The sequence below is a fragment of the Delphinapterus leucas genome, chromosome 8, assembly GCF_059928025.1.
Source record: "Delphinapterus leucas isolate spDelLeu-1000000601 "Yukka" chromosome 8, BTC_Dleu_Yukka2, whole genome shotgun sequence".
In the NCBI taxonomy this organism is placed as follows: Eukaryota; Metazoa; Chordata; class Mammalia; order Artiodactyla; family Monodontidae; genus Delphinapterus; species Delphinapterus leucas.
Genome location: NC_143136.1, coordinates 54,605,494 through 54,621,680, shown reverse-complemented (window position 1 = coordinate 54,621,680; position 16,187 = coordinate 54,605,494). Strand labels below are relative to the sequence as shown.

At 38.3% G+C, this 16,187-nt stretch overlaps 1 protein-coding gene across 3 annotated transcripts in view; it reads right to left on the bottom strand.

The window, feature by feature from the left end:
* The window catches only part of TTN (titin), a 279,289-nt gene that overhangs the window by 258,248 nt on the left and 4,854 nt on the right, over positions 1-16,187 (bottom strand). For 2 of the 3 annotated variants that reach the window (XM_089916621.1, XM_089916620.1), the window contains exons 4-14: positions 15,897-15,982; positions 15,544-15,788; positions 10,959-11,274; positions 10,442-10,594; positions 9,640-9,777; positions 8,012-8,143; positions 5,890-6,027; positions 5,266-5,403; positions 1,735-2,028; positions 1,516-1,638; positions 34-315 (exon numbers count right to left, since the gene is read on the bottom strand). In XM_089916621.1, coding sequence (XP_089772747.1) covers positions 34-315; positions 1,516-1,638; positions 1,735-2,028; positions 5,266-5,403; positions 5,890-6,027; positions 8,012-8,143; positions 9,640-9,777; positions 10,442-10,594; positions 10,959-11,274; positions 15,544-15,788; positions 15,897-15,982 — 2,045 coding nt within the window. Of the gene's footprint in view, positions 1-33; positions 316-1,515; positions 1,639-1,734; positions 2,029-5,265; positions 5,404-5,889; positions 6,028-6,627; positions 6,766-8,011; positions 8,144-9,639; positions 9,778-10,441; positions 10,595-10,958; positions 11,275-15,543; positions 15,789-15,896; positions 15,983-16,187 lie in introns of all 3 variants that reach the window. The other variant, XM_089916619.1, reaches the window with a different exon arrangement.

Here is a 16,187-nt window from a genome sequence, read left to right as displayed (position 1 = left end):
GATCAAGAGACAGTGGGCGCTCCGGTGACCAACCTTGGCTTCACGCTCGTGCAGTACTTCGAAGTGCTCTTCACGGGCTGCGCCACCAGTGATGCTCACCCCGACTTCCTTCTTCACCTCAATGTCAGCTTGACTCTTAAAAGTCTCTGGTGTGTCCACAAAGGGGAACTGGGGTGAAGGGGTGGGCTCTGCTCTCGCTCTAGCCTCAGCGGGCTTCACAGTAGGTGGCTTCACGGATTTGGTGACCTTCTGAGCAGAAGGTGTGGCTGACAACTCTTTTTGTAACGTGGCGATAGCGCTACCAGCTATTGATGCCTGAATAGAAACGGAGTCAGAAAATAAAGTCACTTAACTGTCATCCCAGTCATTACTCGGAACTGCTTTGCCACTAGTATTCCTGGGGTGAGTCTGAGTCTCTTTCCTATATGGTCCCTTTTTTATTGTTCTAATTATCACTTTTATAGTTAATGGAATGGCAGCGATAAGCCAGTTATAAAGCTCCTTGTCATTCCTGCCAGTTTCTAAAATGTATCTGAAAACCTTTCTTACAAAGTTATACTTAGAGCTTCTTATTTTATGCTCTTATCATAAAGGGACTGAAGGTCTTCTAAAACTCGGTCATGAATTTTCACTTAACCATCCCAATGAAGCTGTATTTGAAAATACGACGGTGGGAAATTCAAAAATAATAAAAAATTTAAATACTTGGTTAATTCCTAAGAACTACTTTAAAATAGCACATTTAGGCTTCGGCCACAAATCTGTGTGAAAGGTGAAAATGGAGATGCTTAGAAAAATATCTTAAGGGCTTCCTTATTCTTTTTATTCTATTGCTGCCCATGGTTATTTGGTTTCAATAGTAATTTGAGACTATCCCAAATGTAGGTATTAAACATACCTTACAATCCTTTGAAGCATACAAAGTTTAGATTCCATGCCTTGGGTGTGTAAAGTAAGAACAGTTGTGACTAACACTGAGGGTTATTAGGCCCTGTCAACTTGCTAAGGGTTTTACATGTACTAACTTGCCCCTGATAACAGAGCTAATAAGGGGCAGGGACCAGGGTACTTATCCAGGGCTGTGTGATTCCACAATCCAGCCCCACTACCACACAGTACCACCTCTCCATTTTGCTACAGTGAGTATACGCACACATGATTTCTCAACGTCTGTCTTTATTATTGGTATCAATTCTCATTTAAGTTACTCTGAAATGTCTCACAGAATGAGGAAAGCTGAACTGCGTAACACATCATCTTTTACAAAATGTGAAAAGAAAGAAGCCTGTATGGATTTGTGTCTTCTCAGAGGTGTAAGATAACCAACTGCTAGCCTAGGCTCACCCTGCTGGGCAAGTTTCAGACTTTAGGGGCTTCCGAGTCTGCCGTGAAAGCAAACAGACATCATCAAAAAGAGGCCCACCTCGGCTTTCGGCAAAGATACCCTACGTCACACATTAGATACTTTCTTCCTTTGAGCCTAACATTTCTTTGTCAAGCTCATTAACTTCTTACCTCATATCCATGTTCTGGCTTAGGAACAGAAATTTTTGAAACAGTAAAGTGAGGGCTTGCTGTGCGGGGGCGTTTATCCACATGGACTAATCTTTCACTTGTTAGATCTGTAGTTTTCTTGATCTGCGTGGAAATGGAACTCAGTGATACCCGTGTTCACCAGGTGACCACAGCAGTTAAGCTTGCTTTCCTGGGAGCAGTCAGAGGGTCCAGACTCACCTGTGATGATATGTGCATTCCCATTTGATCCGTAGTTGTGATATGAGTCTCAGAAGGAGCGTGGATCACTCCAGGCTTGACTGCTTTAGGGACAATGTGGGGTTCTGAGGCTGGACGTGGCGGATGCTCAGTTACCTCTGCGGCAGACACGCGTTCCTTGTGCTCATACTCCAAAGTGGTCTTCTGAGCATACATTTCTTCAACATGCCCGGGTTCTCTGGGCTCTCGAACTCGGGCCTGGTCTACTGCAGCAACCACTGTTGCTACAGCTTCCGCCTTTTCCCCAACGCCCACCTGCAGACAAGGTTTCCAGAATTAATACTCAGTAATGTAAGTCATGTCTAAAGGCACGATGGGCCGACGGCACCTACGTTACAAAGCTATGTTAATGTCTCCAGAAATATGACTTAGAAATGCATTTACGAATTTAATATTTCACTGGTTATTATAATGCATGGACATCTAGTTAGATACACTCTGAATCCTTGCTTAAATAGATTAGACATTAAATCACATAAACACAACATAGGACAACACAATGTGTATGTAAAACAGAAAGGAAGTTTTGAGTTTGTCTAGTACTTTGTCCATGGCAGACAGTCAATTAGCACTCGTGAAATCAGGACTTCGGGGCTGGTTATCTTCATTGATTATTTTTATTGCTGATCATTTAGTCTGGCGTCGGTACAATGATGGCGATGATAACAATGCACTCAATACTGTCACACTCCCATCCAGAAAAATCAGTTGTTACAGAATTGTACAGTCACATGCAAATCTAAGATAACATGAAAACTTGTGAACACACAGGGAACATATTAATTTACTTATTATTCCCTAGGTATAAAAATTTTTTAATCTATTAGAAAGTATCTTTCTTAAAACACACGAATGAAGATACTGTGATGAAAATGAAAGTGTTACATTTGGATTCAAGAGAACAACCTTTCACAGCAAAGTTCAATTTACTATTGTAAGTTAAAGTGAAGAAGGAAAAAGAAATGTTGTTTTCTCATTTCCATGAATCTGATTATCATAAATGGGAACACATTTTGCAAAGGAGTTTCTCTTTTAAAGAAAGCAAGCCAGTTGATACAGCTCATACGTTATTATTCTCTGCAGTACTTGGAAACAGCATATCGCAAAAATCACATCACCGTGTCCATCAGTGCTCTTTAAAAGAATGCTGGAATATTTTATTAATGTTCAGTTTTCTTTTCTGCTGCTGTGAATAGAATCTAGATTGCATCTGAAGTGTTTTTCAAGTGTGCTGCCTCTGTATCTGTTAAAATTATTCTCTGAACCATTTAAGATATAAATGAGGTGTTTCTGAGACGAAATTGGGCCTTTAGTGATTATAGGCTTCATCCAGTTCTCCATCTAGGAAGCCACAAACAATCTAATTTGCCTTGAAGAATTGCAGATACCATTTTCACTTTAGATTGCATCTTAGAAGAATGCAAAATATATGTGAGGATTAGGTGGGTTAAGTTCATTCTTCTGGTTGTTTCTTTTTTTAAACCATATAGGCCATTAGTTGACTTTAATTTTATAGATGTTTTAAAATGTTAACATCTTCAACTATATACACACACACACACACATATAAATTACTTTGCTTATAGAATGATTACATTTACATTATATCTCATTTGAATCTTTCAACCAGTCTATGAAATAGTTTTGAGTTTTCATTTTACTTATTTTAATAATGAGAAAACTTAAGCTCAAAGAAATTGTCCCTTGCTAACTGACATATATGAATGTTATTCTTAATTTAAAACTTATGCAAAAAAGAATCTTAACTATAGTAAGATATTTTAAGTTGGGGAAGCATCTATATGTTTTTCCTTAGTTAACATGTCAACTCTATATACATATGCTGGTGGACCCATATACTCATTGATGGACAGCCACAAATGAGTAATCTATGCTGATAGCTGCTTTTATTTCTTAGTGGACTGACTCTAATATCCCTCATATTTTTGGAACCTAGATAATCAGGAAGAAGAATTGGACTAGAATTGGAGACCCTAACTCATACCAGTTTAAAGCTGAGAATTCATTTAGAAGACACAAAGAAAAGTGTTACTTAATCTGACTTTCCACAACTAGAAGTGCTGACTGTTGCACTGGAAGAACTGGACTGAATCTAATGGTCTCTAATGTTATTTAATCTGACTTTCCACAACTAGAAGTGCTGACTGTTGCACTGGAAGGACTGGACTGAATCTAATGGTCTCTAATGTTCTGTTGATCAGTTAAGCAATTAAATGGAGCAGCAGGAGCACAGAGACTCATTGTGGATGAAAAGTCAGGAGAGCTGATGATGAAATGGGATGAAACAAGGCTTGTCACGTCCACAGCATGTTTTCACCTCCTCATGAAAAAGATGTATTTGTTCTTGCTTAATGGCAAATCCTTCTCTAGTTCTTGGCAGTGTTCGCAGATTTTGCAGTGGTAACTATTTCTTTGAGTCTAGACATTTCCTGAGCTTCCACTCTTAGCTAATTTTTTTAAGCTAATTTTTAACAACAAAAATAAGACAGTCAAATTTATGCGATTCAGAAAATGTAAATATAATCACTCATGAAGTATGTTACATATTGGAATTTCTGTCGTCAGTGAGACTTCTAGAAGGCTGATATGCCATTCAATATTAGACTTACGTAAATGTTAAAAAAGCTCATCTTAAATCGTGTCTTAGAAAAAAAAACCCAAAGATGTAGAGATAGAAAACAGCATTGAGGGAAATACAGACAGGACTCAGTTATGACGCTAAAGAAATTGAAAAACTAGTTGCTAATTCCCAATAAAGAATAAAGTTAGGTAAATAGTTCACCCGGGGTATAGAGTCCTGGGAAGAAGGTAAATTCATGGAAATTTCATAGCTACAAATAACATTTTTATGGTTGATGTGTATTTACTCTGGTTGGATAATTTCTTCTCTAGATTTTAATATTGCATCTTGTTCAGCTTTAGTGGGAGCTACTACAGCAGGCACCATAATTTTCTCAGCTTCTTTTCTCATCTGATATTTACAGGGAGAAAAAAAGGTAGAGTTTCACATGATGAAAATTATGGTTTTTTTCCTGAAATAAGTCCATACTCTACACTAATATACTGGATTTATTTATTTATACTTAATACTGTACTTCAAAATGTACATCTTTTTGACAGTAAGGGTCATTATTTACTTGAACACTTTTTTTTAAATGTCCATGGAGTATCTTAAAATTAGCCTGCATGCAATCTCAATCATCAACTTCTGGAGAATCTCTAGCTGTTAATAATAAAAAAATGGAAAAGAATAGTGAAGAGATAAGTGAGGAAAGGAATATGTAGTAATATTAACAATAATAAATAATTCCGTTTTTTAGTTTCCAATTGTACATCTAAAAATAAATCAGGTTAATAGTGTCTCATAAGAAATTCTGAGATTTGGAATGCATTATAATAGGGGATTTCACATGAGATTTAGTGTTAATGTATTATAATAGGGGATTTCACACTTGGAATAGCAATAGTCACCTTTCCATGAGTAACTTGGATTTGTTCTCGTCTAGCAGCCATTTCTTCTCTAGTTCTCAGTATTGTTTCTTGTTCTTTGGCTTTAGCAGTTGCAACTGCTATTGTAGACAAGGCAGTTTTCTCAGCTTCCTTTCTCATCTGATTATTATAGTAAAATCCAGGTTTAAATTGTACAGGGCTTCAGATGCATATGGTATGACACTTCCCCCCACCCCCACCCCCTTAGTGGGGATGCAAGACAAGGTTATTCAGGGTTAACTACACAAAAGAAGTTAACTTGCACTGGGCAGTGTTTGTACACACTGACTGGGAACCACAAACTTTAGAAACGTTAACTACAAAAAAAAATCTCCAGATGATTCCTTATATTGCTTTTTAGAAGTCAGGCTAAAAATGCCAATCTTCGTGCAAAGGATAATGGTGAATTACAAATGTTACAGACGAATGAAAATTAAATGTGCAGATAAAAGTAATGGTAAGAAGTCATACATTCACCATGTGGATTTTAGTTGGGGATTCAAAAAGGAAAATACAGACCAATAATTCATATCACACTGCAGTTAATGGTTTACTGGAAATTAGTTTAAAGATGAAACTTTTCCCATCTCGAATATCTGTATTCACCTTTTCCTGAGTTATTTGAACTTGCTCTTTTTTGGTAGTGATGCCTTCTCTAGTTCTTGTTACTAAATCTTGTTCTTTGACTTTGGGCATGGCAACTATGACTTTAGGTACCACTGTTTTCCTAGTTTCTTTCATTATCTGGTCATACAATAAAAAAAAAGATGAGAAAATGGTCATTAAATTTCATATAGCCTCTAATAAAAGAAATTAAGTCAAAGCTGAGACAGGAAGAATATTTCTTCCTATGCAAGGACGTTTTATCATCTGAGTTGCTTTGATCATCCATACTGTTTCATTGGTAACAATATCAAAATAAGTTCAGTCTAAAAGAAAAAAATGTGTTGAGCAATAAAAGGATGCATTTCTCTTTCTCACCTTATTCTTCTCATAATTTTTTATGACTCTATGACAATAGAGTCATAAAAAAATACCTAATTTTGCATTCTATCAATTGACTTTGACACTGGAGTATTCAATAGAAACATGTTAAATATTAAGGTGAATTATAATATCATACTAGTAAGAATCCAAAGGGAAGTCCAAAAAGTTAGGAATGAAAAGTGGCAGTGAAAGCTAGATAGACAGCAAAAGGTTCCTGAGAGATTCTGAAGTTTTCTGTATGAGTCATAAGAAGAGAAGGAGGTGAAAAGATGATGATTAAGACCCAGGATGAAAATGTAGGTGGCTTGCAAATGGAATGAAACAAGAGTGAATTTCACACCAGCAGGAAGTTTTCACCTTTTCATGAGTTACATGCATTTGATCTTGTTGTGTGACACTTTCTTCTTGAGCTCCCAGAATTGTTTCTAAGGCTGTGGGCTTGGCAGTGGCAACTACCACCATGGATGCAGCAGCTGTCTCAGCTTTCTGTATTGTCTGATTTTCAGAGTAAAATGAAGGTTTGAGTTTCAAAAGGCACAGGAGAAATGGCAAGATATCCTTTCGACATTCGAGAGAATACAGAATGTTCGGTGTTATCACAGTTCCATTTTGAGGGCCTACGCTTGTGTTTAAAACCCAGGAGTGGGCTTCTTTTCTGCCCACCTGCCCCTGAGTGAATTGTCCTAGAAACTGAAAAGGTCTCATCTTTAAGATATGTTGACACATTAGGGAACTTAATGAGCACCTGCTAGCAAATGGCTAGACAACTACAGTTAGACTGAACTCGCCAGTCACCAGCATTGCAATGGCAACAGGGACTTCTATGCCCTTCATTATGCCAACTTGTGTTCCTTTCAAAGTCTCTCACTCACTGTAAGGAGAGGGAATTTCATCCAAAGACCTCTGGCCAGCCTTTTAAGTATATAGTGTTCTAAGCTGGATCTTTTTAAAAAAGTAGCTCTGGGATCAACAAAGAGCTTGAGATTAAGAGAGGCTGGCCAAGTTGGAACAACCTCAATGTCACTGAAATCTACTTGAACATGAAAGAATTCAAAAGTTGCCTCTTGCTAGACCCAGTAAGGCTTGATTTCATACATGGGAGAGAAGTAGATTTTGGTGATGTTGGGGTTTTTCCAACTTGGCTCTATAGCACAAAAGCAGCAAACACTTCTGGGTCACTGTTCATCAACCAGGAATTAGGGCACTTTCTTGAAGAAGTACTGGTCTTCTCTGATGTCTAGCAATTTCTCACTTTCCCTTGATATTTAGTTGGAGTGTTTGTGGCTGGTGTGTGTGTGTGTGTGTGTGTGTGTATGTGTGTGTGTGTGTGTAGGGGCATATGCATGCATGTGTCTTCCAACTATGTCAAGTTTGTGTGTTACAATTTAAGTGACCAAGGGCTCAGGCTATGCATGAAAAAACTGACTGTACCAGTGGATAACTGGGCTGGAGTGATATCTATCTTCCACTTAATTATGCTCTAGAAACGTCACTGATGTGCCCCAAACTATTCTAGTAGATAGACAATTTCCTTGAAACTGATCAGTTGAGTGGAAAATTGTGTAATGAGAGCAGAATTTCCATCATGAAAGAGTTTAAGTACTAGATATAGAGAAACAACAGAAAGATAATACACACAAAAGACTCTTCCACTTAGAGGTTTTGGTTAGAGGGTACATGTAGCTGGCTGGAATGTGATATTTGTCAACAAATTACAAGGTATTTACAAAATTTGACTTACCATTTCTTGTGTTATTTGTTTTTGTTCTTGTTTTGTAGTAATTTCTCCGGTTATTCTAGTTTCTCGTTCTTTGGCTTTAGCTGCGGAAATTACTACTTTTGGTACAAATGCCTTTTCAGTTTCTTTTCTTATCTGAAATCAATGATAAAAACAAAACCTTATTGTCTCCCGATCTCTAATGGAAGTGACATAATGTTTACTAAATATAAAAAAATAGGAAGTAAAAGAAGAAAAGTCCTTTTTCTAGAGATATCAGTAAATAAATGATCTCATTTTCATTAATATGACCATACTCATGCTCTTTATTTGCCTAAACCATAAGTTATGTTGCTTAGAGAAAAAAAATTGGATTCAACACTGCTTTGAATTGGAGAGTGTAGTCTTCTTTAAAAGGACTTCCAATGCAGTGGTTGAGGGTCCGCCTGCCGATGCAGGGGACACGGGTTCGTGCCCTGGTCCAGGAAGATCCCACATGCCGCGGAGCGGCTGGGCCCATGAGCCATGGCTGCTGAGCCTGCGCGTCCGGAGGCTGTGCTCCGCAACGGGAGAGGCCACAACAGTGAGAGGCCCGCATACCGCAAAAAAAAAAGGACTTCCAATTTTTATAAATGGATATATGGCAATATTATTTTGTGTCACTTTGTCATCTAAAGGAAATCTTAGAGCACTGGATATTAGAATGGAAGACCTTAGAAGTAATACTGTCTGACCCTTTAATTTTATATATAAAAAATCAAGTATAGATGATTCATAATCCACATTTATACGATAATTTTGCTTCGAAAAATTTCCTAACTATTGTGATGGTTTGGAATATCAAGACTTACTTTTCTAAAATTGAGACATTAAAGGGAGAAAAGTTTTGTGCACATCCCAGGCAAAATGTTTTTCAAATCCTTAACTCCCTGAAGATACTGTGCTTGGATCCGGACACCTAAGGTATATGTGGGGGAAAAGGGGGTGCTGGGGGGGCAGTTTTCTCCATTTGCCTCTTTGCCATTCTAGGCGTCGTCACTGAAATTCAGGATCTCAGGGTTAAAAGAGGTTTGAGAGGTATCTTCCCAAACCCGCCCAACTGACAATCGGCTTGGGTGGCCAAGAGCCCTATCAGCTGGCCTCATCTAATTCGCTCCTGAATGCCTCCAAGCATGGGGCTGTCTTTTTCACTTTTTCTGGTTATTTCACCCGAGAAGGCCATGCTCTCCATCTCATTTCAAATCCATGTTCAAACGTTCTCTTAAGGAGTCAGGAAGCAGTTGCTAAGCTATTTTCAAAGCACTGTGTGTTCAGTGTTCTTTTCCACCCTTCCCAGTTCCCACCTCAGCATCTACTTCTCCGTCCCTCGTAGTCACATATTTAGCCAGTGCGTCTCCAGGCCAGTGTAGATGAGACCCCTGTTTCTACTTCTGCTATGTGTTCCTAGAGGTCCCTTTTGTCTACTCAAGGGAAGCGTCTGGTGACTCTAAGGGACTTTGGTATCCAGCACCCAGGGATACAGAGATACAGGGGATGTTATTAGTGTGAAACAACCGTGTTGCTCACGAAACAACACCCTTCGTGGTAAACATTATTATCTGTGTTGACGCTGGTAATCACAATAATAATTTCATATCAAAAACCATTTTCACCTGTTCGTGAGTTACGTGCACCTGCTCTTGTTCTGTGGTAATTACTTCTCTGGTTCTTGCTTTCAATTCTTGTTCTTTTGCTTTATCGGCGGCCACTACCACCTTAGTTACAGCAGTCTTCTCTGCCTCCTTTTTTATCTGATTTTCATAGGGGAAAGGAAAGAAATACTGTAATACACCTCATATAAAAAGTCACAATAATAAATCAGGATAAAGACATAAATGTCACACAGGAGATGACAAGGAGGAAAGCTAGAGTGATTTTAAACTATAACAGAAAATCTATTCAAATATGAGATGGGAAATTATCTTGGATTTATAACACCTTTCAGCTATGAATCAAGCGTCACGTTTGTTTTGAGGAAAGTAAAAGCAAAGGTCTTTGGGGGAAGCTTAGAGAAAGGTAATGGCAGCCCTGAAATAATGGTTTTCCTGCCTGGCTCTTGGAGAGACTGAGCTCTGGATGGACCGGTCTGGAACTACAGCTCTGAATGCACATGTACCGTCTTGTTCAGCTGACTTTCTCGGCCACCTTTGCCTGTCTTAACTCAGGAGTGCCCTGATACTTGGGATACCTTGTCTGACCTCCTATCTTGACCTTCTGAGAGTTAACTCTTACCTGCCTAGCTGTCTGACTTAGACCAGGTACTTAGAATGTTTGTAACTTGAACACCTTTGGTCACAGACCACCTCCTGCTCCGAAAGACCTAAAAGTCCGGGCCATGGTGGGCTCAGTGTTGTCCTCAAAGTGATGTGAGCATTGATTGCATGCACAGCTCAGTGTGCATGGCCCCAGGCCTACCTGTTCTTGAGCAGGTTGGATGCGCACAGCAGTCGTGGTTGTCCTCTGAGCAGTCTGCTCTACAGCACTGATAACTGGTTCTCTCACTCTGGCCATATCAACAGCAGCAACAACGGTTGCAACAGCTGCACTTTTGTCAGTTTCTTGTTTCACCTGGATTGGCAGTGACCAAGCACATTACTTTGTGAAATGACACGCACGGTAGAAAATACAAAAGAACAGTGGAAACCAAGCCACCTAGAGTACAGTAGACACATGCATAAGCATTTATCATTGCCAAGAGAGATATGGTAGGTACTGTGAAAACCTACATTTATGAAAAGCTCACAGATTTAGAGCCTTTGTTCCAATTAAAAAACGCTTTTACAGAGCATAAGCCGAATTGGGTTTTCAGTTTCGGTTATACTCTTATGTTCGTATGCATTTTCCCTGCAACCTACACAGACTGCGTTTCATGGCAGGGTTCTGTCGGGAGAAACCAGATGTGAAAGGAAGAGAAAGGAAGCTCTGACAGTACCTCTGCAGTCCCAGCAGCACCAGCCCCTGCCGCAAAGGTAGCACTGGCGGCAGCCCCTGTCGCTCCGCTGATGGTCACTTGCTCCTGGATCCCGTATCTCCCTTCCCATCTCTCCTCTGTCCTGATCTGAGTAGCACTTGTCACCATGGTTTCTCTCATCTCAGACTCAGATGAAGCCATGTAGCCCTCTTGCTTCCAAGGGGGAGGCACTTCAGGGCCTGGAGGCATGGTGGGCATCTGAGCCTTCCGGACGAGTAACGGAGACCTAACGGATCTGATGGGGGACGTGGAGATCCTCCCCGCTGGAGACACGGACCTGAAAATCAAATGACAGAGGTCAAAGAATGCCAAGACAAGGAACTACTCCCTTGGTCATCAGATATGAATAAAGGAAGAAAAATCTGGAAGTGTTTAATTTAAGGAAGAGTTTTAAAATCCATGGCTTGGGACTTGCCTGGTGGTGCAATGGTTAAGAATCCGCCAGCTAATGCGGGGGACACGGGTTGGATCCCTGGTCCAAGAAGATCCCACATGCTGCGGAGCAACTAAGCCCGCGCGCCACAACTACTGAGCCTGCACTCTAGAGCCTGTGAGCCGCACTGCTGAGCCCACGCACTGCAACTGCTGAAGGCTGCACACCTAGAGCCCGTGCTCCGCAACAAGAGAAGCCACCGCAACTAGAGAAAGCCCGTGCGCCGCAATGAAGACCCAATGCAGCCAAAAATAAATAAATAAAATTTAAAAAATAAAAATAAAATCCGTGGCTCAATAACCTATACAGAGGCAAGTAATGTACTTGAAAGTAATTAGTTTTAAATCTCAGTAAGCCTTATTTTCATCTGCGGTAATTCTGTAAGAGAATCAGATTTAATCCTAAACTAAAGAATTCTGTGCCCTGTCCCACCTTTTCGTGTTTAGAAAAGTCAAGACAGCAGAAGGCGTGTCCTTAAAATACAGTCAAAGAAAGGACACGGCAAATATGGTAACCATAACTCTAAATTTCTCTGTACTCCCAATTCTGGGGGGCGGGTGGGGGCGAGGGGACGTCAAACAGGTGTTGAAGGAAGAAAGGTTTCTGTAATCAAAATGCTTGTGCAGCTCAAGGCTAAACAAGGTAAACCTTTTTTTTATTTTCCTGCAGGATTTCCCACAGCCTTCATCATGCCCATATGCCCTGTGAATTGCAAGGCTTTCTTATTACTCTTTTTGCTGAACTTTTTTGGGTGTAGGCTGTGCAATGCACTTTGCAAACTGCTGTTCTGGTCAAAGTATGGTGAACTGCTGTTATAAATTTATTCTGTCTTTGTTTACCCTCGCCCTCATTGTATTGTACTCTGGACTTCTTTTAAATATCCTTATAGTGGATAACTTGAAACCTAAGGATTCTATAGTTCTTGATTAAATTGATAAAGTGGTTTCTTCCAAAACAGTTTTCATCGTTTTTTATGTGTGTCCAAACTGAAATAGCATCAGTTCAAGAATCTGGGTACTGAATCAAGGCATTTACAGACAAAAATGACAGCTCCTAATCTATAGTAATAATTCCAGGCATTATTTTAAGATGAAATTTTTCATAATTTAATTCTTGATCCAAAGGGTTTATTATACTTTTCCCTCTAGGTGGCAGTATTGCCTTACCATTGCATTTAACCACTACATGCAGGAAAATGTTTATAAATGTATTCTGTCACTACATAGGGTATTTAACTTACACTGATCATAAATGAAACAATTATTCTAATTAAGGCTCAAGGTACAGTTGATATCTGCTCTAAATTACAGAGTAAATTAATAGTACATTACAATATTAACCAGTTTCATGAAGAAATGTTCAATCATTTTCTTGAAGAAGGGTTTTTAGGTGAAAATCAATTTACATTTTATAAATGGAGTTGTGATCAACTAAAGGTAGATCTAGGGGAACAAGTATCTACTCTGAAAGTGATTGCCTTAGAACCATAACAAAGACCAGTTTAGAATAACGTAGGGTTTACACCAATTGAAGAAAAGCAAAGTGACATGTATTTCCAAGTTTCAACCCGTGTCTTGTTCTTGCTGTACCTAGTAAAGTGGGTCTAATTCAAATAGAGTTAAAGACATGATTAGCATGACATGAGTGATTAGCAGCAGGTTGCAGGTAAGCCCATAACTGTGAAAATCAATGTAATTTGAGTCATTATAGGAAAGTGCTTATTTCTGCTCTTACAATAAAAAGAAAATAATCACCTGGTCACAGCTAGATACAATGCACCTTATTCAATGAAATATATTTGCCTTTCTCTACAACAAAAATCAAGATTAGACTGTGAGACATTTTAGGAAATTGTCTATCCTGGATAACCATTATTTTCTCCACAAATTGATATTTAAATTTCTTATTTTAAAGCAAATTTGGGGGGCTAAATAATTGGGATTGTTATCAATGAATTCTCAGTACTTCTAAGACAGTCAAAATACTCCATAGAATCAGGGAAGCTCTGTAATTCTAAATGACTCTTAGGCTTGGATTAAAAATACGGTGAGGTTGTTATCTCCCCCAGAAATCACATGCGGCCTGTCTTGTGATTTTGTGGTATGCAAACTTGGAGTTAGCTTGAGATAGAACACTTTTTTTGATAGCCAGACACGTTTTTGAAACTAGCTTTTTGGTCAAGGCTTCATATTAGTGTTTACCAATATCTTTAAAGTGGCCACTATAATAAAGACTGGAAAATATCTGGCATTTTTCCATATATTTGTTGGACATTACATTGCCTCTGGTGTGAAATGCTTGTCTTTTGTCAATTTTTTTTCATTTGTGTTGCTTGTTTTTTCTTTAATAATTTGTGGAAGCTTTTTGATACATCTGGTGTATTAGTCCTTTGTCATAAGTATTGCAAACATTTCCCCCGAGATCCACGGTTTGCATTTGCTTATTTATAGGGTCTTATCCAGCATCAACATGTACAGTTGTGTAGATTATGCACTGTTTCTAGGCTTGTACAATTCACACTGTAGCCACTATATGCTTGTTTTAATATTTTATGGCAGAGGCAATGACATATCTCGAGGAAGAGGCACCCTTAAATTTTTTTCACAAATACACTGTTTGGTGTAGCAATGACCTTGCTTTTGCCATACATAAATTTTTATTTTTATGTTGTTGAGTCTGTAAATCTATTTTTAAAAGCTCTTCCCTACAGTTGTTTTCACAAATTTTCTTCTCTTTTTTTTTGTGATTTATTTTTTAATTTAGCTCTTTAGTCAAGCTGAGATTTATTCTGTAAATAGTGTAGGTACAAGTTTATATTCGGTTTTTCCCAAATGGATAGTTAACTGGGCCAGCATTCTTTATCGAGTAAAATATCCTTTTCCCCACTGAACTGAAAGGTCACTTTGATTAAACATTGAATTTCCTGGATACTTGAATTCTATTTCTGGACGCTCTGTTCTGCTTTGCCCATGTATTTTCTATTCATTTACCAATACCATACTGTTTTGATTACAGTAACTTCACAATAAGTTTGAATATTTTTTAGATCAACTATCCACTTATTATTATTCTTTTAAAATTTTTTGTGGCAGGGGAATTTTCTCTACATTTAAAAAATTAAATTGGTCAAGAATCACTTTTTTATTTACTCCAAATTTTCCCCTTTTATCAGTTTATCATGTAAAAAAAACCTCAGCATGTTAAGCTAAATCCCAAAGTTTCAAATTTGCTATGGATAATTTATACTTGCTTATATATTGGATTGGCCAAAAAGTTCATTCGCGTTTTTCTGTAAAATGTTATGAAAACTTCTTGGCCAACCCAATAGTTTCTGAGCCCTGATGATACATTCTTACTTTCTAATATACCTCCATATTAACTAAGCATAGAAACCTAACAGAAATCCATTTTATATTCTAGACAAAATAACATAAGCACATGCAAAATATTTAGAAGGTTTTACTTATTATTAGAGCAGAAGAACACTTGTATAATTATTTTATATCTACAAGAAACCTTCAACTAATTATCTCACTGAACCCTCACAACACACCTTGAGATAATTCTTACTGTGTTTCTCTATAATTTACAAATGACACAACTAAGACCTTAAACAAATTATTTAACTTCTTTAGCTCTGGTCACCTAGCTATAAAATTAGGGGTGATAGTTCTTAGAGGTTGCTATGAATATTTAATGAGATAATATACACAGAGTGCCAATCAAATGTCTGACATAGAGAAAGTGGTCAATGTATATTAGTGATAATTATATTATTATAATTATTTTCTAAGTCACATTTTAACAAGTAATCAAGCTGAGTGAACGCAGGGCTTCCAACCCTAAATTCTGTGCTCTTCTCATTTCGCTGTGCTTTTTCTTGACTCCTAAAGCAGATATTAAATGGTATACAAATAAGAATTCAGAATTAGAGTTTATAAAGTTCTCCAATTTACCAGTGGACAGTGAGGATTTGTGAAAATCATAACCAGTGTCTTTTTGGTTTACCTCCTTTATCAAACCCTCCATTTCTTATTTCTTCCTTTTATCTCTCGTCTTATTGGATTAAACCTAATTTGAAAATGCATAATGATCTCTTTTAAAAGGCTTTACCTGACCGGAGATGGGGTCGGTGCCCGCACATGTCTGACCGGGGACGGGGAGTGTCTTATCGGCGATGGGGACTGCTGTCGAGCCAACTGTGCTTTGGCAGCAATGGATGGTGGTGTGGGAGACCTTGACTTTGGCTTAGGAGGAATCCTGGGAGGTGTTTTATGCGGCAGCTGTTGCCCCGTGGCACCATCTACTACCATCTCAACTGTTGCAATTGATCCGGCATCAAAGTGGGCTTCAATCTTCTGTAAAAGAGAAAAACAAAGCCCATGGTGAGGAGGAATTGTTGATGAAGAAACAATCTGAAAGGCTTAAAACCTGACAGTATATATTAAAAAAAACAAAACAAAAACCTTTTCAATTTGAGTTTGTCGTGTTTCTGAAATCTGAGCAGTCGAAACAATTGTCTTCGTCTTTTTAGCGGGTACTACTTCTTCACCTGTAGGAAGGGAAAGATAAATATTTAGACGGGAGCACAAGGACCCATTTTTAAAGGGATTATGTTAATTCTGACTACAAAGTCAATAAGATTTTGTGTGTCCCAATGGGCAAAAATGCAGAAAGTTTTGGATGTTGTATGAATATAAATTAGCTTTAAACATAGAAAATATTTATTATTAGATATGAATTTAATTAGAATCTTT